The 19,973-nt window shown below is 44.8% G+C and overlaps 2 protein-coding genes across 2 annotated transcripts; one reads left to right on the top strand and one right to left on the bottom strand.

The window, feature by feature from the left end:
- The first annotated feature begins 4 nt into the window (after positions 1–4).
- Positions 5–3,604, top strand: LOC309703533 (E3 ubiquitin-protein ligase TRIM21-like). The gene is made up of 2 exons (XM_082528439.1): positions 5–106; positions 1,676–3,604. The coding sequence occupies exon 2, from the start codon at positions 1,685–1,687 to the stop codon at positions 3,332–3,334; it is 1,650 nt and encodes a 549-aa protein (XP_082384565.1). The 5' UTR covers positions 5–106; positions 1,676–1,684; the 3' UTR covers positions 3,335–3,604.
- Positions 3,605–6,264: 2,660 nt separating this feature from the next.
- On the bottom strand, positions 6,265–19,314 carry LOC309703208 (CST complex subunit CTC1-like). The gene is made up of 23 exons (XM_082527920.1): positions 18,943–19,314; positions 16,780–16,787; positions 14,925–15,024; positions 14,627–14,849; positions 13,332–13,561; positions 13,126–13,255; positions 12,760–13,056; positions 12,557–12,679; positions 12,241–12,470; positions 11,976–12,120; positions 11,700–11,902; positions 11,458–11,627; positions 11,265–11,379; positions 10,714–11,119; positions 10,531–10,620; positions 10,069–10,206; positions 9,005–9,051; positions 8,793–8,878; positions 8,485–8,620; positions 8,140–8,208; positions 7,866–8,066; positions 7,047–7,183; positions 6,265–6,943 (listed from the first exon to the last, which is right to left on the bottom strand). The coding sequence occupies exons 1-23, from the start codon at positions 19,161–19,163 to the stop codon at positions 6,852–6,854; spliced, it is 3,597 nt and encodes a 1,198-aa protein (XP_082384046.1). The 5' UTR covers positions 19,164–19,314; the 3' UTR covers positions 6,265–6,851.
- Between the last annotated feature and the right edge of the window lie 659 nt (positions 19,315–19,973).

Raw genomic sequence — 19,973 nt, 5'->3', positions numbered from 1 at the left:
TGCAGAAGTGAAAGTGTGAGAGAGCAGCAGCAGAGCTGCAGTCGAGTCCTGTTTGTCTCTAAAAGAAGATTCACTGGAGTCCATCAGGTTCCTCTCAGCAACAGTGGTGAGTGCAGCTGATCACACTTCCTGCTTCTACACAAATCTTCACTCTGTTCACTTCATCAGGACTCATCACAGTCACACTGGATCCATAGAAAGCTGCTCATGTAACCACAGATCCACTGTAGGAGCATCGAGCTGCTGCTTCAGTCTCACTGTGGCTCTGCTCAGGACTGTGGACTCAGGCTGTGCTCTGGACTTCAGACTGACTCCACACTTCCTGGTTATTCATCACTTCCTGTTCCTCTTAGATTGATTCTGGATCTGATTGATCATAAGGATTACAGACGTGAAAACACCTATTTATTCTTTATTGATATAAAGCCTTTGATACTGTAAACCAGCAGATTTTGGTCAGTACTTCAAAAAGTCATTCACACATTTTACAAAGATTATCTGACTTAGTGTATCCTGTAAGAGTCACAGATGATCCTCAATCATTCAGAAAACAGTCGATGCTGCACTTTATAACTTTGTGTGGAAACATGAATCTCATTATTTAGACAGATGTGTTTGAATCATCCTGATAATCAGGCTTTAAACATGTCAGAGTTCCACACATCAGCTGTGATATTCAAGCTGACCTGGATCAAACATGTCATCAGACACAAACATAGATGATGCTGTTTAATCCCAAAGCTTATTTAAACAAACTGGAGGACAGAATTCCTCCTTAAATGGGATTTTGATCAAATCCACTGATCTCGTTTTCACACACAGGCTTTATCATGGTGGCTTCTTCTCTACTAACATCAATCTTTGATTTGGACAAACAAATATGTGAAACACAAAAATAAATCAATGTTTTCTGAGGATCCAGAATAACATGAATGATGTATCCCAGCGAGTGACTGGAAAAGTTCATCTTCTTCCACATCCTGAGTTTGTGAGGATGTTCCAGTATCTGTGAGAGAAAACAGGACAGTTTTTACTGACGCACAAATGGACCAAATATACAGACACCTCTGAATAAACATGTTCTCATCAATGCCATTAAAATACTGGATCAACAGTTAATAACACATTTCTGAGGTTTGTGATTCATCGTCCTCCTCACTGTCAGCTCTACTGGAACAGTCACTGTTTAATATTAATGGCTCGTTGATCTGGACGTACAATAAGAAGTATTCAGTCACCAACAAGGTCGAAGTTTACTTCACAGTGATTGATGGAAAATATCCAACAAACTGATTTATTCAAGTATACAAATGATCTGGATGAATCTTGGACCTTCTGTAAAACAGAGAAACAATTTCACATCTTTGTAACGACTGTATTTATCTTCATCCCCAAACGTTGATCCTGTCCATCTGGACGCTGCACTGTACAGCAGACACTACGATGTTAGGTTTGTGTTTGGATGAACCAGTTTGTGTCTGAGTGTGTTGCTGGGTCTCCACCAGTTACTCTGAGAACTGAAGAAGCTTCTCTGATGAAACGTCTTCAAGAAACTCAAAGAAGTCCAGACGCTTTTCTCTCCAAGCTCCTCAGACTACTGACGCTTGTTTCTCTCTTTGTAAAATGAAATTTAAAGTGAATTTTGAATCAAATGTTTCTCTTCTTTCTCCCTCAGAGTGCAGACATGTCTGCTGCCAGCAATCTGCGATCTGAAGATCAGTTTCTGTGCTCCATCTGTCTGGATGTGTTCACTGATCCAGTCACTACACCATGTGGACACAACTTCTGCAAAACCTGCATCAGTCAGCACTGGGACATGAATCAGAGCTGTCAGTGTCCCATGTGTAAAGAGACGTTCTACACTCGACCTCAGCTGAGGGTCAACACCTTCATCTCTGAGATGGTTGCTCAGTTCAGACGTGAAGCTCAGCAGAAAGCCAGCAGCAGCAGCTCAGAGCAACAAGCTGCCAAACCAGGAGAAGTTCCCTGTGACGTCTGCACTGGAACCAGACTGAAGGCCCTGAAGTCCTGCCTGGTGTGTCAGACCTCCTACTGTCAGACTCACCTGGAGCCTCATCTGACAGTGAAACGTCTGAAAAGACATCAGCTGGTTGATGCTGTGGAGAACCTGGAAGGCAGGATGTGCACGAAGCACGATAAACTCCTGGAGCTGTTCTGTAAGACCGACCAGACATGTGTCTGCGTGCTCTGCTCTGTTTTAGACCACAAGAACCACGAGTTTGTTCCTCTGAGAGAAGAATATGAAGGAAAGAAGGCAGAGCTGGAGAAGACAGAGGCTGAGATTCAGCAGATGATCCAGAAGAGACGACTGAAGATTCAGGAGATCACAGAGTCGGTGAAGATGAGTAAAGATGCTGCAGACAGACAGAAAGCAGAAGGTGTTCAGGTCCTCACGGCTCTGATGGAGTCTGTTGAGAGACACCTGAAGGAGCTCATGAAGGAGATCGAAGACAAACAGGAAGCTACAGAGAAACAGGCTGAAGGTCTCATCAAAGATCTGGAACAGGAAATCTCTGAGCTGATGGAGAGAAGCTCTGAGGTGGAGCAGCTCTCACGCTCTGAAGACCACCTCCACCTCCTCCAAAGCTTCTCCTCCCTGAAAGCTGCTCCACCCAGCAAGGACTGGACAGAGGTCAGAGTTCATCCACCATCATATGAGGGGACTGTGGGGAGAGCTGTGGCTCAGCTGGAGGAGACAGTCTGGAAACCCATGAAGAAGAAGCTGTTAGAGGCTGAGCTGCAGAGGGTGCAGCAGCATGAGGTGGATGTGACTCTGGATCCTGATACAGCTCATCCTAATCTCATCCTGTCTGATGATGGAAAACAAGTTTATCATAGTGATGTGAAGAAGAAACTTCCAGACAACCCAGAGAGATTTTCTGTGTGTGTTTGTGTTTTAGGAGAGCAGAGTTTCTCTTCAGGCAGATTTTACTTTGAGGTTCAGGTTAAAGGAAAGACTGAGTGGGATTTAGGAGTGGCCACAGAGTCGATCAACAGGAAGGGAATAATCAGACGGAGACCTCAGGATGGTTTCTGGACTGTAGTGCTGAGAAATGGAAATAAGTACATAGCATGTGCTTCCCCTTCAGTCCCCCTCTGTCTCCATCCTGGTCCTGAGAAGGTGGGGGTGTTTGTGGATTATGAGGAGGGTCTGGTCTCCTTTTATGATGTAGGTGCTGCAGCTCTGATCTACTCCTTTACTGGCTGCTCCTTCACTCACAGACTCCACCCATACTTCGGTCCCAGTCCTAATTATGGAGGTAAAAACTCTGCACCTCTGATCATCTGTCCTGTCAATCAAACTGATCAATGACTGATTTTATTGGATGAATGATTGATTTTTCTTGAAGGGAACAAATGAACATATTGAGTGTAAATCCTCTACAGTCTCCATGTTTCTATAGAATCTGATCATCAGGACTCTGATTCACACTTTGATTCTCATGGAGTTTGATTTGAACAGAAGAAAAGTTGAATCAGGAAATGTTCCCACTGATGGAGACTCGAGCTGAAGAGCAAATATCAGAGAACAAATGTCCAAAAGCTTCATTTCCAATAAAGTTTGTTCAATGCTTTGAGTGAATCCAGACTCATGTGTGGCTGTTATACGGAGCATCAGAGTCCAGCTGAGTTATGTTGGATACAAACTGCTTATTTTGGCTCTGTGAGGAGTTTTGTTCACTGAAAACTGATGAGACGGATAATATTCAAAGAACTCTGTAGAGATTCATGCATCCATGTTCTCCACCTGCAGGTGTGGAGGAGAAAGGTGGAGCACAGACTGCTGCATCCTTCCAGTCACATCATTTTGATGATTATATTTGCATGTTGTGATGATTTGGGTTAAAGACAAACAGAGTTGAACGGCTGCAGTCACAGCATGAAGACGATGCTGAAGCTGAGCTGTCAGTGAACATGTTTCACTGTGATTTGATTTGAAGAATAGAAAGTGTGTGTGGCTGCTGACAGCTGCAGTCTCTGCTAGTCTGCATAACACACACACAACTTTCCCCCTGAGGCAACGATGCAGCAACAACACAACAGCTGCAGACACACACACGATTGTGCGCTCCCTTTCAGTCTGAACTCTCAAACACACAAACAAACTCTATCAATGTCGTACTGTTAAAGAACTCCTCCTTCTTCAGTAACAATGATTTGAGGTCTCTACCAGTGTCTCTTGTTTTGACCTTTGACCTCTTTATTCCTTATAACCAAAAAAACCCTTTTATCTGATATTTTCACCTTATTGATTGATTATATATATCTATTATATTTTCTCACCTTATTTTGACCTTTGACCTATGTCCTTGTTAGCCTTGATCTTCCTTCATCAAACGTGAAATTTCTTTCACCTTTGAACTTAAAGCTTAAATCAAACCTTTGTTAAAAAGCTTCTTACCAACTTGTAATTCCAACTCTCTGCATTAAACACGTATCTTATCATATAAACACTGGATCACTGAGAGAACTTTAGGCAGAACCAAATGAAGCAGCTGACCTCGTCAAACTCACAGCGACAGTAACTGACAGTGAATTATTTTAATCTTCTTCATTGTATTTGTTAGAAACATTTATTTTCCTTTAATTGGACTTTGGTTAAGTTCAATCCGATGTATTAACCGACCTTTGAGGTGAAGTGCAGCTGCGAAGAACGCTACGGCAGGCAATGAGGTGCGTTTAATGTCGCTCTGTTAATTTGAGCGTCCATAAATTGAATGTCTTATTTTTTCTTACTTTATTATTGCTCATTTATTGGAGAATTTGGCCAATTAATCAAGATAGATTTTATGTTGTTGGTGGTAAAGATCTGGATGGATGTTTTATTCTGTGTTTCTATTTTTCAGTTTTACTTTTCAAGACTTGGTGAATTGCCTTTTTCTACTTTTTGTTTAGTTTTGTTAAAATTAGCAGCAGTGAGAAGTGTTACTGTCGGTCTTGAATATATTTGATGTAGCCCATACTGTTAAGGTAAGTGTCATGTTTTTAGTTGTTAGTCTGATGAAGAATCTTTTATTTTTCTCCAAAAGTTGATTGTGTTTATCTGGACATAGTGTTTTTCAGGTCCAGCTGAATGCAGGTTTCCCCAGTCTTATACGTTGTGACAGCCACTATGGTGTGGTGTCCCTTTAAGACACCCAAGTCGAGGGTTGATGGTGTCATCAGTTTGTGCCGCTGCTCTCTCTCTCTGGGATTATGAGGACACGTGCCTGCACGCTTCTGCTTAACGAGGGACGGATTTACGTTTTCTTCTTGTTTTGTTTGCAACGCTTGGGTTGTATGAACGCTGGGCGTTATGTTGTTGAGCCGCAGCCGTTCAGCCGGGCTTTTATATGGTTGTTGAAGAAGGCGTATTAAAGAACCACCATGGATTACCGATACCAGCGTGGGTGTGTGTTCTTCCGACTAGCCTGCTAGGTGTTTTGCCGCCTCCTCTCAACCACGCAACACAACCCAACGTTCCAACGTGTCAGGAGCATCAGCACAGCTGAAATGCATTTTTCCTAAGCACCGCGTCTCTGTGGCTTTTAAACCCCAAAACACGCTACAACAAAAATGGCTCCACCCCAAGGATGGGGTCCCCCGGTGTAGTTTCCACTGTGAGAGACTGTGGGCTTCCTCAGAGTGAGGCTGAGAGCGGCAGGCCCAGCTGGAGTCTGACCTGTGGCCCTTCAGATAAAGCTGAAAACGGCCAATATATGATATTAAATATAAAATATAATTAAAAAACAACATCAGAATGAACAACGAGCTGCTGTTAAGAACTCCGACGTCCATCCAAGGCCCGATTGGTTTCTGTTTCCATGACAACAACAACCGTATGTGGAAAAGACCAAAAACTGAAGCGGTGAAAAAGTTTTGTTGCAGATTAACTATTAACTTTATGTTATTCATTGTCAGCTCGTGCCATCATTAAAGCATGTTAGAACACACATGTAGGATTTCACAAATCATCGCTCCTACATTTAATCGTCTCCATAACAACTGTGTGTACGTGTTCGCTTTGAAAACATCACGTTCTTTATGTTGGTTGGTTTAGACGAGTGATCTCCAGGATGAATGAGGGCAGAGGCCCGTTTCATGGAGACTGTTTAAGTGTAAACCTGGATTAAAAGCCACATTTGAACACCTTCATCAGAGGCTGTGACCATGTTGAAGGACTGATGCTGACGTGCTCTGACACTCATTAGCATAGAAAACAAAGTGGTGAAAGCACAGAGCCCTGAGGAGCTCCACTGGACGGTCTGTTCACAGAACATTTAATTATTTCACTTTTATTTACATGCAAAACAGCCTCAGAGAGAACAGCTGTTTCAGAGCTGCCAGCTTTATTGGAAAGATGAACTGAAATCCTAAAATAGTCCAATTCATGACAAACTGACACGGTGAAATGTTGCAGGATTCAAATGTGTCGATGGATGAACTCTTTCAGTATAAGATGCAATAATACAAAACACATGAAGGTGAGGAGGAATTCATTTAAAGTAAGTGTGATTTAAAGAGGACTGATTCTTTCCTGGTCAGGCTGAAGCTTTCACCGTCTGACCTCTGTAAACAAACCGAAACACGTTCAGTGTTTAGTTTTACCAATTAGGTTTCATGAATCACCATCTGAGAACGTCTCCGATGTGGGCGCCACTCACAGGGATCACTTCCTGTAGAAGGGTCACATGACCTGTTAAACCCAGAGAGCTTCGTGTGACCTCTGACCCTGATCACCAGCGTCAGGGTCAGTGAAGGTGAGATACCGTGTGACAGGAGGAGGAACTATAAAGTTTTATTTGTACGAACACGTAGAACAGATGAAGTCAGAACGAAGCAGGTGGAGCTCAGTCAGGGTGGAGGTGCAGACAGGTGAGCTGAAGGGGAGGAGCCAGTCTGGTCAGGAACTCTCTGTCTCCTCGAGTGAACCTCCTCACCTCTGAAACACACACACACACACACACACACACACACACACACACACACACACACGACTTGGTTGCAGTCAGGGTGGTGAGGGTGGTGTGTGAGGGTGGGGTTACCTTCTGGTCTCTGGTTGGTGTGTTTCCTGCAGGTGAGGCTGAGCGGCCGAATCATGACATCGCTGCTGCACAGACACAACAGGAAGTGGAGGAGGAAGTCGTCAGCGTCCCCGTCACACACCTGAGACAGACACAGAGGTTATGTCTCTGCAGACTCACGGCTCGGCCCTGTGGAAACGTCCTGCAGGACGCCTGTTTCTCTCTGTGGTGGCCCCCCCACAGCGTCCCCACCGTGCTTCACTGTGTGGACGCTGTTCTTTGGGTTGTAGCTGCATCTTCTTCTCGTTTCACCTCCTCTGACCACAGGACGTTTCAGTCTTTTAACACAGCTCCACCTGTGGGTGGAGGGGCCCTGTGGGTTCTCCTGGTGTGACCCGAGTCCTAAATGCCTCTCGCTGTCCTGCCCCTCCCCTGTGGTCTCCACCCTCCATGTGGGAGGTGTGGCATTCACAGTCAGCCCTGATTACCCTCAGAACTACACCACCTGCTGCGTCATCAGGTCGAGTGGGTGGAGTCAGGGGCACGACCTGAGTCTCGCTGAAACACACGGCTGTAAGGCCCCTCCCTCCTGTTCACGTGAGCCCAGCGTGGGTCCGTCACACCTACAGACTTTTAAAGGTGGAAGTGGCCACGCCCCCAAACCAGTTCAGCAGTAAGGTGTGAGCAGACGGAGCTGTTACCAGGATGCAAACAGGATGTGTCCTTTCACAGTTAAAGCCTCATCTTAAATTTTAAAGATAAAATAAAGTTTAAAGACGACGATGAGCACGTGACTCACCTGTGACAGGTAAACATATACACCTGACAGGTGCTACTGACCTGGCTCTGCCCACGAGGGAAGACTCTGAGTGTGTACACTGTGTGTACACGCTGCCACACAGCGAGCAGCTCCACTGCAGTTGCAGGAACAGGAAACACACCACGTGACCTTTGACCTGTCCCACAGCGCACCTCTGCTTGCTGCTCAGAGCCCACTCACCCAGGTGCATGATGGGAGCAGGAGGAGGAGGCTGGGCCGAGCTGATAGAAACCAAACAAACAAATAAACAACAGCACGACAAACACGTGAACCAGACTTTACCTGTAAACTTACCTGGTGTCTCCCAGGGAGACCACAGTTATGGAGCTGACAGGTAAGTACGTGCAGTACACACTTCCTGTCCTGAAACACACACACAGGTAAACCGCACAGGTACGTAACCATGGGCGTGACTTTGTATTGAACATTGGGGGGTCAAGATCTCTGTCTAAATAAATAAATCTGGGTACATTTCCAGATGATTAAACAACTATTTTGCTGGTAACACCTGAAACCAGTAAAGAAAACCAGCAGCCTATTGATGCAAGATGATCCAGAACTTTATTGGGGCTGACATTGTTGGAAATGAGTCCAAATAAAGAGTCCAAACTTTTATAAGCCTGTCTATGTGTGTCTCACCTGGACAGCCTCCTCTGGAAACCAGACAACAGCAGAGTGTTACCCGGCAACAGGCCAGGTGGGTAGGGGGTGTGGCTTAGGTCCAGGTACACCTGCAGACTCCTCCCAGCTTGGTCACAAAGAGTGAGACGCACACCTGCACACACACATTCAGCTAACAGTCAGACCTGAGACTCAGACCTGAAGCACTGATGCCTGCAGTTCCTCTAGTGTCCAGCAGAGGCAGCAGTGAGTCGCCTCCATAGATCCCCATGTTACAACTTCACAGCAGAAAAAGCCTGATACACAAACCACCTGTGTGTTTGTACCTGAGTGTGTGTGTCCAGAGTGGGCGGTCCTGTTGTTCACACTGATCCTTTCAGACACCACACCCTGAAAACACACCAGCTCTGAGCTGAAACACACACACACACACACACACACACACACACACACACACCAGTAAGAGTTTAAAGCAGGCTGCAGCTGCAGTTCCTCGGATGGCCACAGGGGGCGACTCAGTGAGGGACGAGCAGTTTACCTGCAGTCTAAGACCTCTGAGACGGACAAGACTGTGGGTGGGACGGCCTGAAAACACAGAGAATAGAGATGGAAAATGTGACGTCATTCAGGGGTAAAACCGCAAAGGATTGTGGGAACGAGTGGCAAGCGGTACTAGCGCACGCAGGCTTTCACACGTAAACAGTCACACAGTAATAAAAAGAAACACAAAAATGGCAAGAAGCTGCTGTATTATTAACTGTGTTGTATTATTAAGTCTTCTGTTGGAGTTATTACGTAATTTATCACAACATGATTGTTGATGTAGGTTACAAATAAGTCTTATATTGATTTGAATTCGTTGCTATGCTGCTTTGTTCACTGTGGCTTTGCGGGCTAATGTTTGTTGTGTTTTGTAGGAAAACCAGAAACAAAATGCAGGAATGTGATCCAGACTGGCCCCTCTATCAGCCTGGGTCATACCGAGTTTAAAGCTGCTACCACAGCCAGATCTGATTGGTTAAGAGAGAGAGCGAGATGAAAACAGCCACGAAACGTCCGCATATATGTGCCCAAGGGTTGTACTGAAGCAAGCAAGTGATGAATAACTGTTTTCCAGTTTGTTGTTAGCAAAGTTTTTTTTCTTTGCATTGTTGATTTGTTTTTCAGGAAGCAGCTAATAAAGCTGATGGATTTTTACAATGTTGCCTCTTTCTTGTAAGATTCTATAATAGAATGAAACAATGATGCCAGTTATAAATAAAGACAATAAATTGAATGAATTACGAAACACTCATTTTATTTATATTAGATCTGAAAATGTTGTGTAACACTACAACCTGAAACAACAAACAGATTGTGTTGGCCTGTACAGGAGATAAAATATTTAACAACAGCTAAATAAACGGTAAATGGCCTGTATTTGTATTCTTTACTTAGTCCCGAAGGACCCCAAAGTGCTGGAAATGCTAGCGCTTAATGCAGTGTTTTGATTTGTTGCCACTTGTACCCACAATGCAATGCGTGAAAGTCACATGGTCTGTCAATCTCTAAAAAAAAAGTTTAAGGGTCCTGGAGGAAGACGGGGAGCAAACCGAGTGTTACCTGTCTGCAGGTGGGCAGCAGCAGTGGGCGTGTCAGAGTGTGGAATCTCCAACCACGTCTGACTTGTAGGGTCGACTCAGCGTGGAGATCCACCCCACTGCGCTCAGAAACTCCACAGCCAATCAGAACACTGGGATCCTGATTGACAGACACATGGGCCAATCAGCTGCAAGGATTCAGGTCAGATCAACTCCCCACAAACAGGAATGGTGGGAGTCATCTGCATAGCAGTAAAAATGTAAGCTGTGTTTTGATGATGCTGCCTAAGGGAAGCATGTATAATGTAAACAGAACTGGTCCAAGCACTGAACCCTGTGGAACTCCATAATTAACCTCAGTGTGTGAACAACTACAGTTAAAGCTGAAAAACGTGTTCATGTGTACTAATATCAGAGAGCAGAGACCGATGAGGCCAACCTCTGGCCACGCCCCTTAGTGACATCATCAAAGCTGGGTTGATACCTGAGTGTTAGCGGCGATGAGTCTGTAGAAACATCCAGGCTGGAGGACAGGAAACCACCGCGTACACACACCTGAGAACACCAGCACCACCTGCACGCACACACACACACACACACACACACACACACACGTAACTGTGTATCCAGGTGAGCTCAGGTAAACACACACAGGTGCGTCTCTCACCTTTCTCTCCTGCTTTTGTTCACTTTCTTTCTCTGTCATTGGCTCATTCTTCGGGTCCCGCCTCCAGCTGACCACTGGACCAATCACAGCAGCTTTCACTGAGAAGCACAGTCTCAGCCCTGCCTCCTGATCCTCTGCCTCCGCCCCTGTATTCCTCCAGGACACACCCTCCTTCTGCTCCACCCTGATCACCATGGAGACACAGGGCCAGGGGTTGCCGGAGTTGGCTTCTTCTTCTTCTCCTCTCCTCCTCTTACTCTCAGCAGTCTCTTCTTCTTCTTCTACTGTCTGCTTCCTGGCAGTGACATCCCCTCCTGGCTCCTTCCCCTTGTGTCTCAGGTGTGTCTCCATGGCAACAGATGGACTCAGGATGTGCAGGTGGTCCAGAGAGAACTGCAGGTAAACCCTGTGAATTGAACCCAGCTTTATTTAACTCATAATGTTTACAACCAGGAAGGAAGCTCACACCCTGAACCAATCAGACGCCCTCCTACATCACAGAGAGTGGACCAATGAGCAGTCAGCATGCTGCAGGTTGTGCGTGTGTGTACCTGCAGTGTTTGTGTGTGATGAACCTGTCCTGGTCCAGGTGTTGGTAGGAGGGGAAATCTGATTGGAGGAATCTCTCTGTCACCATGGTGAACTGCACCACACCCACCAGACAACCTGCAGCACACACACACACACACATTAAAGAATAAAGCTGTGTGTCCCTGTGTGTGTGTCTGTGTGCGTGCATTGTACCGATCCAGGCGCTGTTAAAGACCGCCCTCTGCGCTCCCTCCTCCTCCTCGCTGCTCTCCGTCAGCACGCAGGCTGCAGCTCCCGCGGCGTCTCTGAGCTGCATCGAGTGTTTGAACTCAGACGTCTGTGACGGCAGCTCCAGCAGGCCGACCAGCAGCAGGGGGCGCTGCCTGACACACAAACCGGCAAAAACCATTGGTACGTAATCACACGACTTCATGTGGGAGCTGCTGTCACCTTACCTGACAGCGTCTCCACCCCGAGGCTCGGAGGACAGAGTCCTGCAAGACCAGGACAGGAACCCGTTGATCTGGGCGGAGGTCAGGTTGGAGCCATCAGGGGGCAGCAGAGAGCTCAGAGGGGCCGAAGACCAGCAGCCAGTCTGCAGGGACTCCAGGAGCTCCGACACACCGAGGTACTGCCGGACCGCCGAGGACACGCTGTACTGCAGGGACACAGAGCACACTGAGCATGCTCCACACTCACCTGTAAGGAAGACAGGTGAGAGTGGGACCTACCTGCGTCACAGGACAGGTGTGAGGCTCGTCCAGCATCTCAGCGTAGATGTCTCTGCGTCCTCGTCCTCCAGCTCTGCTCAGAGTCTCCATCAGCCTCCAGGACAGCAAGCACACACACTGCTGCCTCCACACACCTTGGACCAGACTGAGGACCAAGACCAGAACCAGGACCAGGAAACAAGCCAGAGCCAGCGGAGGACAGGAGGACAAAGGTTAGGCTCTGCTGTCTCTGACTGTGGACAGGTGGTGGTGGGTGGAGCCTCACCTGTGTGCCAGCTGCGAGCTTAGGTGACAGGTCCACAGGTAATCGGACACATCTGTGTTTCTCTGCAGCAGTAACCGTGGTAACGCCCCATCTCCCGGGCAGCGGTTGTCGGGTGGCGAGCCTCCCGCCCTGCTGAAGGCCGTCACCCTCAGGCTGGAGCGCAGGCAGGTGCAAAGCATGCTGGGAGGGAAGTCCGGGCAGGGCCGGTACAGGAAGTGGGCGTGATGCAACTGCAGGAGGAGGAACCATCAAACTTTATTAGTCGTGGCTGCCACGAACACAAACGGGCATGATGATGTCACGTCATGTGACTCACCTCCACTCTGTCTCCCGCCCTCAGCTTCCTCTTCGCCGCCGGCTGATAGGCCACGCACAGACCCACCTTCCCATCCAGCACGTAGAGCCCCGCCCCCTCACTCACAACCTCAGTCACCGTGCCCTATCACAGCAGAGGAGGCTTAGTAATCAGCACACAGGTACAAACATGTAGTAGCCAATCAGAGCTCACAGCACTCTCACCTGGTAGCTGATGACTTTGGATTGCTTTATCCTCACAGCTGATTGGTCCAGCTCCACCTCCTCATGCTCCGCCTCCTCACAGTCGTCCTCAGCAGGCTGTGACAGCAGGGACTCAGAGTGTGTGTGTTCCTGTGTGTGTTCCTGTGTGTGCGTGTAGTCGGCGTGCAGCTCGGAGCGCTTCGTCACACACAGGATGTTGTTTCCTCTCCAGCCTCGTAGCGCACACACACGTAGAGCTGTCACACACACACTCTGCCCGACACACACACGCTGGATCCAGCTGAGCCGGCTGCTGTCCTGCACACACACACACACACTGAGCTTCATCGTCCCTCCTCACCATCATCATCCTCAGAGAGCTGGTACCTGTACGAGCACGGGCAGCGAGCGCGACTCATCCGTCAGCGTGAAGCAAAAGAAGGTCGTTCCTGCCACGGCCAGCAGAGGGCAGACTGAGCCCACCTCTCCGAACACGCTCAGCCGCTGACCTTTGACCCTGGAGCACACACACACACATCTGTCACACACACTGCTCAGAAACTCCGCTGCAGTTCAGAGGTCATGTGACCCACCTGTGCCTCAGCAGCCTGCCGGCCTCTCCGACTCCCACCGCTCCGCTTAGCTCCACCCTTCCAGGAGCAGCAGCCAATCCTTGCTCAGCACCAGGACACAACAGGACAGGGGAGCCAATCAGCTCCAAGAAGCCTGCGGCCTCTTCCTGGCCCGATGCATTGTGGGGGATGTAGTTCCAGTGAGGGAGGAAAACGGGACGATCGAGCCACAGGGGCGAGAGAGACAGGCACTGGATGAGGGAGAGAGAGAGACGCGGGTGAGAGAGTGGCGGAGTGTGTCCTGGGTGGATGCTGGAAGCCTGTACTGATGATGACAGCTTCATCAGCTCTGATCTGCAGTGATGCCGTTTGTTTAATAGCTGCAGTAGATCAGATTAGATTAGATTAGATCAAATTAAATTAGATTAGATCAGATCAGATTAGATTACATTAGATTAGATTACATTAGATCAGATTAGATCAAATTAAATTAGATTAGATCAGATTAGATTGGATTAGATCTGATCTAATCTAATCTAATCTAATCTGATCTGATTAGATGAAACTTTATTGATCCCTCGGCTGCGTTCCTCCAGGAAATTCGGTTTCCAACAGCCCAGCACCGACAGAAGTTACAGAAGGTGAGCAGAAATATACACATATACAAATACAGAGTATAGAAAAGGGAAGAATAGAATAAATAGCAATAAGAACACAAGGGAATTGCACATTTCAAGTACTGTGAGTCATTAATCCGTGCGGTGGTGCTAGGACCACACTGAGCCTGCTGCAGCTGTCTGACTGTAATCTGTCAGGTTACTGCAGGTGATGCTATCTGTATACTTTATGTGAGGAGGAGGCTCCACATCTTTATAAAGCTCTGCTGTCATCACGTCTGTGCCAGCACAGTTACTCACTTGCTGACAGACTCTGTCTTTACATCCTTACTTATCGATCAGCTAAGTGAATCCATATAAACACAGCTCACATTTAACAAGTCCTGATGTTTCTGAGTTACAGAAATGAAAGTCAGCTGTTGAGCTTGTTTGCTTGTTTCATGCTGATGTAAACATCAGCAGAGAAGCGTGTGATGACCAGACTCTATCAGCACTTGTGTCCCTGCACAGAGAATGAGCTGAATTAAAGAGGAATTCGATTTCATTCACGTTGCACATGAACACCTGCAGTTTGTTGTGACCTCGTTACCATCAGTTCTGACCAGATCCGGTTTAGTGACGCTGCTGTGAAGAAGTTCCTGAGAACTAACCAGCTGATGGACCATGGGTTAAGGTTAGGCTCCTCCCCCTCTGACTCACCTCACACATGACGCTGCCGCTGGCGTCCGTCAGCCTGTACTCTCCGTCAGGGCCTTCTCTCAGACAGCCAATCAGCAGCAGGTTGACCCTCGGCAGCGCCCTCTGACCCGGCACGGCGAGCTCCGCCTCCCTGGCCCAGGCTCTCTGCTGATTGGTGCTCCAGGACAGGTTGCTGACGCAGGCCAGGTGCTGCTGGGAGACGAGCTGGGAGACGGACAGCAGCCTGCGGACAGACGGGAGGACAGCGGTAAGGCCAGGTCACGTGACCTGCGACAGCGATGATGTCAGCGGGCGTTACCTGTAGCTGACAGGTAAGCTGTGGGCCACACACATCTGCTGCTGGATCGCCTGCACCGCACACATGCTCAGATCGAAGAGGCTGAGGTCACCGTGGTTACCTGGGAAAACAAAGTTTAAAGGGTAAACACAAACATAAACAACTGAAGCCCCGCCCACTGAGAACACCTGAAGTGGACACCAGAGCTGGTGTGTCAACAGGTGGGACCACCTGAGGAAGCAGCTGCTCTGCCATTATCATTCATTTTGTTAATAGAAAACAGAAAAAAGAACTGCTCAAGCAAGGAAGAAAGCTAAAAGGTACAAATGTTTATTTAAATGAACACCTAATCAAGAAAAATGCAGACATTGCAAGACAAGCAAGAATATTAAGAAAACAGAAGAAAATACAGTCAACTTGGACGTCAGACTGTAAAATATTCATTAAGTTAAATGGAACACCAGAGCAGGCTAAGGTTCTAGTCATCAAAGAGATGACGGAACTAGAAAAATATAACTGATAAATGCAAAGCAGTGCTAAATATGATGGGACCGTCCAAGTGCACAACCAACGCAGATGTCTGACAATTTTCAACTAACAACTCATATAGATATTGAAAATAAGACATTGATGTATGACAGCAACATAGATCCTGATTGTAATTTCTTTAACAATAAGACAAATGAATGCAATTATTATACAAATGAGCAACTTAAAAAGGAATTCAAGGTAGAACAGGGTATAACAATGGTTCACTTTAATAGTCGAAGCTTATATGCAAACTTTCAATCCATCAAAGACTACATAACAGTTTGAACAGCCATTCAATGTGATAGCCATATCAGAGACCTGGATAACTCCTGGAAAAGAAGAAGACTTTAAAATAAATGGATATGAATTCCTTCATGTAGACAGGATCAACAAGAAAGGAGGTGGGGTGGCACTTTACATTGATAAAAACCTAAAGTACAAAAGAATGGGAAGAATGACGACTGTTATTGATGGAGTGATGGAATGTTTATCAGTGGAAATAAGTATAGAAAAAAGGAAAAACCTAATTGTCAGTTGTATATATAGAACACCAGGATCTAAGATTGAGATATTTAAGGATAATATGGAGGACTTATTTACAAATATAAATCAGAAAAGAATGTTCATTTGTGGGGACTTTAATATTGACTTATTGAATCCAAATCATAATAAGAGTACAGAAGAATTTATTGATTCCATGTACAGCATCGGTTTATTTCCACTGATAACAAGACCGACCAGAATAACATCTCATTGTGCAACTCTATTAGATAATATATTTACAAATATAATAGAAGGAAAGATAAAAAGTGGGCTGTTAATCAATGATATAAGTGACCATTTACCAGTCTTTGCATCTTATAAATGCCATTATAAAGTGAACAACGATGGACATAAGATTATTTACAAAAGAATAAGAACAGAGAAGACCTTAAATTGTCTTAGAAATGAACTTTTAAAGCAAGATTGGAATATTGTATATGAACAAACAGAAGTTAATAAAGCTTACGAAGGATTTTTAAGAACATTTAACACATTACTTGATAAAAAATGCCCAGTAATTGAAATCAATAGGAAACACAATTATGCAGGAAGACCATGGATGACAAAAGGACTACAAAATGCCAGCAAAAAAAAGAATACCCTATATCGAGAATTCATAAAAAAGAGAACAATAGAAACTGAAATGAAGTATAAAACTTACAAAAATAAATTAACTAATATAATGAGATCCTGTAAAAGAGAGTATTACATTAAAAGGTTAGAACACAATAAAGATAACACAAGAGATATATGGAATGTATTAAACAGAATAATCAAAAATGAATCAAGGAATAATGATTACCCTGGGTACTTTATAGAAGGGACAAGAAGTATTAATAACATGGAGGAGATAGTAAATGGCTTTAATGAATTCTTCGTAAACATAGGGCCAAAACTGGCAGAAGAAATAAAGGTTGATGGAATAGAAAGGGACACTGGTGAAAATATTGAAAGGAATAGTAGCTCAATGTTTTTAAGAGCAGTGGAAGAGAAAGAGATTTATGACATAGTTAGAGGACTTAAGAACAAAACCAGTACAGACTGGAATGATATTGATATGGTAACGGTAAAGACAGTTATTGATGGTATCGTAAAACCATTAAAATATATATTCAACTTGTCGTTTCAAAAAGGAGTTTTTCCACAAAAAGTGAAAGTTGCTAAAGTTATTCCCATTTACAAAACCGGTGAAAGACATCATTTTACAAACTATAGACCAGTGTCAATACTCTCCCAGTTCTCTAAGATACTGGAAAAACTCTTCATAAAAAGATTTGACAGTTTTGTGGAAAAATATGAATTAATGACAGATAGTCAGTATGGGTTCAGAAACAACAGATCAACAGCTTTGGCACTGATAGATTTAATGGAAAAGATAACGGAATGTATGGATAATAAGAGGTATGCGCTCGGAGTTTTCTTAGATCTAAAGAAGGCGTTTGATACTGTTAATCATGAAATTCTATTAAAAAAACTGGAAAAGTACGGGTTTAGGGGAGTGGTTTTGGAATGGTTAAAAAGCTATGTAGGGAATAGGCAACAATATGTACAAATAAATGAATATAAATCTAATTTGATGGATATAGCTTGTGGAGTACCTCAAGGTTCAGTACTGGGTCCAAAAATGTTTATTATGTACTTAAATGATATCTGCAGAGTATCGGAGATTTTAAAGTTTGTAATATTTGCAGATGACACAAACATACTGTGTTCAGGAGAGGAATTGCCACAGGTTTTGGAGATGATCACACAGGAATTAACGATATTAAAGAAGTGGTTTGATATAAATAAATTATCATTGAATCTCGATAAAACCAAATTCATGTTGTTTGGAAACCAAAAGAAAAACATCGAAGTAGAAATATGTGTTGACAATGTATATTTAGAAAGAGTCAATGAAATAAAATTTCTTGGGGTGATCATTGACCACAAGCTCTGTTGGAAGCCACACATTACTTATGTTCGGGGGAAATTGGCACGGGGCATTGCCGTCCTGGGGAAAGCAAAGCATATGTTGGATCAGAAAGCACTGCACATTTTATACTGTGCTTTACTACTGCCATATATGAGCTACTGTGTAGAGGTCTGGGGAAACACATACAAAAGTAACACAAAAACAATAACTATAATACAGAAAAGGGCCATTAGATTAATAAATAATGTAGGGTACAGGGACCATACAAATGCACTCTTTGTCAAAATGCAAGCTATTAAATTCCAAGACTTGGTGAAGCTTAAAACAACGCAAATAATGTATAAAGTCAGAAATAAATTGCTTCCCAAAGAAATCTGTAAATTGTTCATAGAAAGAGAAGGTGGGTATAACTTAAGAGGGAAATGGAATTTAAAAATACAAAGTGCTAGAACAACTTTAAGAACTATGTCAATTGCAGGAGTTAAATTATGGAACAGTCTAACAGAAGAAATAAAAGACAGTCAAAACATAAAACAGTTTAAAGTAAAATATAAAAACCTAATTTTAAATAAGTATAAGAATGAAGAAAACGGGGTTAACCCAGGACGGTAATGTAGCTGGTAATGGTGTTGTGGTTCTTTTTTGGTTGTTTTTTTGTTTTGGTTTGTTGTTTTTCCATAACTTGTGTATCTGCAAATATACACATTCTGTATTTTTCATATGAAAGAAACTATACTGTGGTGGGGCTTGCTAATTTCTTGTTTTTGATTTATGTATGTTATGTTTTGTTTTACTTCATATGTTTCATATGTTGTTTGTTTAATTTAAGACAAAAAAAAATTAAATGAATGAGAGGTAAAACTTGAAGGGGTAGGGACAAATAAGTAAATACTTCAAACAAATACTGGAATGATATTTTGTAATGATTGTGAAGACACATGTTTGAAATGTTTGAAATAAAAATGAACTGAACTGAACTCTGCCTTACGTCATGACGCAGACAGTCTACGTACGCAGGGCTGTGCGTGTACGTAGACTGTTATTTATCGCTCAGTTCGGGCAAACAGGGTCAGACTGGGACTCACCGCCTCGGTGCTGGGCTTGACCCGGTCCAGGAGCTCCTGCAGGGGGTCCATGTCTTCGCTCCGGGTGCCGGTTTCTCCCCCTGCTGACAAACTCCCGCTCACGGCTTTCAAACAGCTTCCGGTCCTCCTCCTGTTGATGTCCTCCCTCTGACCGTCGCCGCCGTGTTCCCGCCTCTTACCGTTCATAAAGCCGCCATGATGCCCTACCGTCCTACTTTGTTTACTTTTGTTCTGTATTTTAAACAAATCATCAAACTTATTAAACTGACTAGTCTCTGCTCACGCAGGATCTCTACCGCGCATGTGCGGAACAACTTTTCCCTACCCTGCATTTCACAATAAAAGCCCTTCACGTTCACATACACTCAGTGGTCTCCTACCTCCTTTCCTAACCACTTTTCCTTGTTAGAAACGTTGTGAGGTGGAGGAAATGTGTTTAGGAGATGTGATAAGAACTCAGGAAAGGAAACAGCTGTGTTTGAACTACAAGTCGATCACGTGACTCCAGCCCAGCGTGTTCTCAGCCTGATTAGTGCAGGTGAAGAACATGCTTTTATTATGAAGGGGTCAGACTTCCTGCTGAGGCTCAGGGTCATGTGACTGACAGCACCTTTTGCAGCTCACCTGACGCCACAAGGTGTTTCCTTTTCAGGAGGATGACACCGTGCGAACCTCGGGAATCTCCAACAAAAACACATTTCTGTCAAGTGGAAACTTTAAAATAAAATAAAATTATATCAAACTGAAGGTTTGTCGCTGTTTTTTGTTCACTTTTTATCCAGGCTGCAGGTGTCTCAGTGGAAAAATAGAGCGTGGCTGAGCGCACCTGTGCAGACCAGTGATACAGTTTAAGATCAGAGAATTGTAACCCCCTCTTTCATATGGCAGTTACAACAAGCCAAGTCTTCATCTAGGACCTTTGTTATTCCAAATTAACCAATTAAAGATATCGTTTAACTTCTGAAAGGATTCTTTTGGAGGAGGCAGAGGAAGTGA

This window comes from Aulonocara stuartgranti, assembly GCF_965226115.1.
Source record: "Aulonocara stuartgranti genome assembly, chromosome: 3".
Taxonomy (NCBI): Eukaryota; Metazoa; Chordata; class Actinopteri; order Cichliformes; family Cichlidae; genus Aulonocara; species Aulonocara stuartgranti.
Note: the sequence above shows the minus strand (reverse complement) of the source record. Positions and strands in the feature narration are given on the sequence as shown.

Excerpts from the sequence above, each read along its gene's own strand:
- LOC309703208 (XM_082527920.1), bottom strand. The coding sequence starts at position 19,163 with ATGAACGGTAAGAGGCGGGAACACGGCGGCGACGGTCAGAGGGAGGAC. Across the intron at positions 10,207-10,530 it reads TCATCGCCGCTAACACTCAG|GATCCCAGTGTTCTGATTGG; the intron begins GTATCAACCCAG and ends TCTGTCAATCAG. Across the intron at positions 8,879-9,004 it reads TCAGAGGTCTTAGACTGCAG|CTCAGAGCTGGTGTGTTTTC; the intron begins GTAAACTGCTCG and ends TGTGTGTTTCAG.
- LOC309703533 (XM_082528439.1), top strand. The coding sequence starts at position 1,685 with ATGTCTGCTGCCAGCAATCTGCGATCTGAAGATCAGTTTCTGTGCTCC.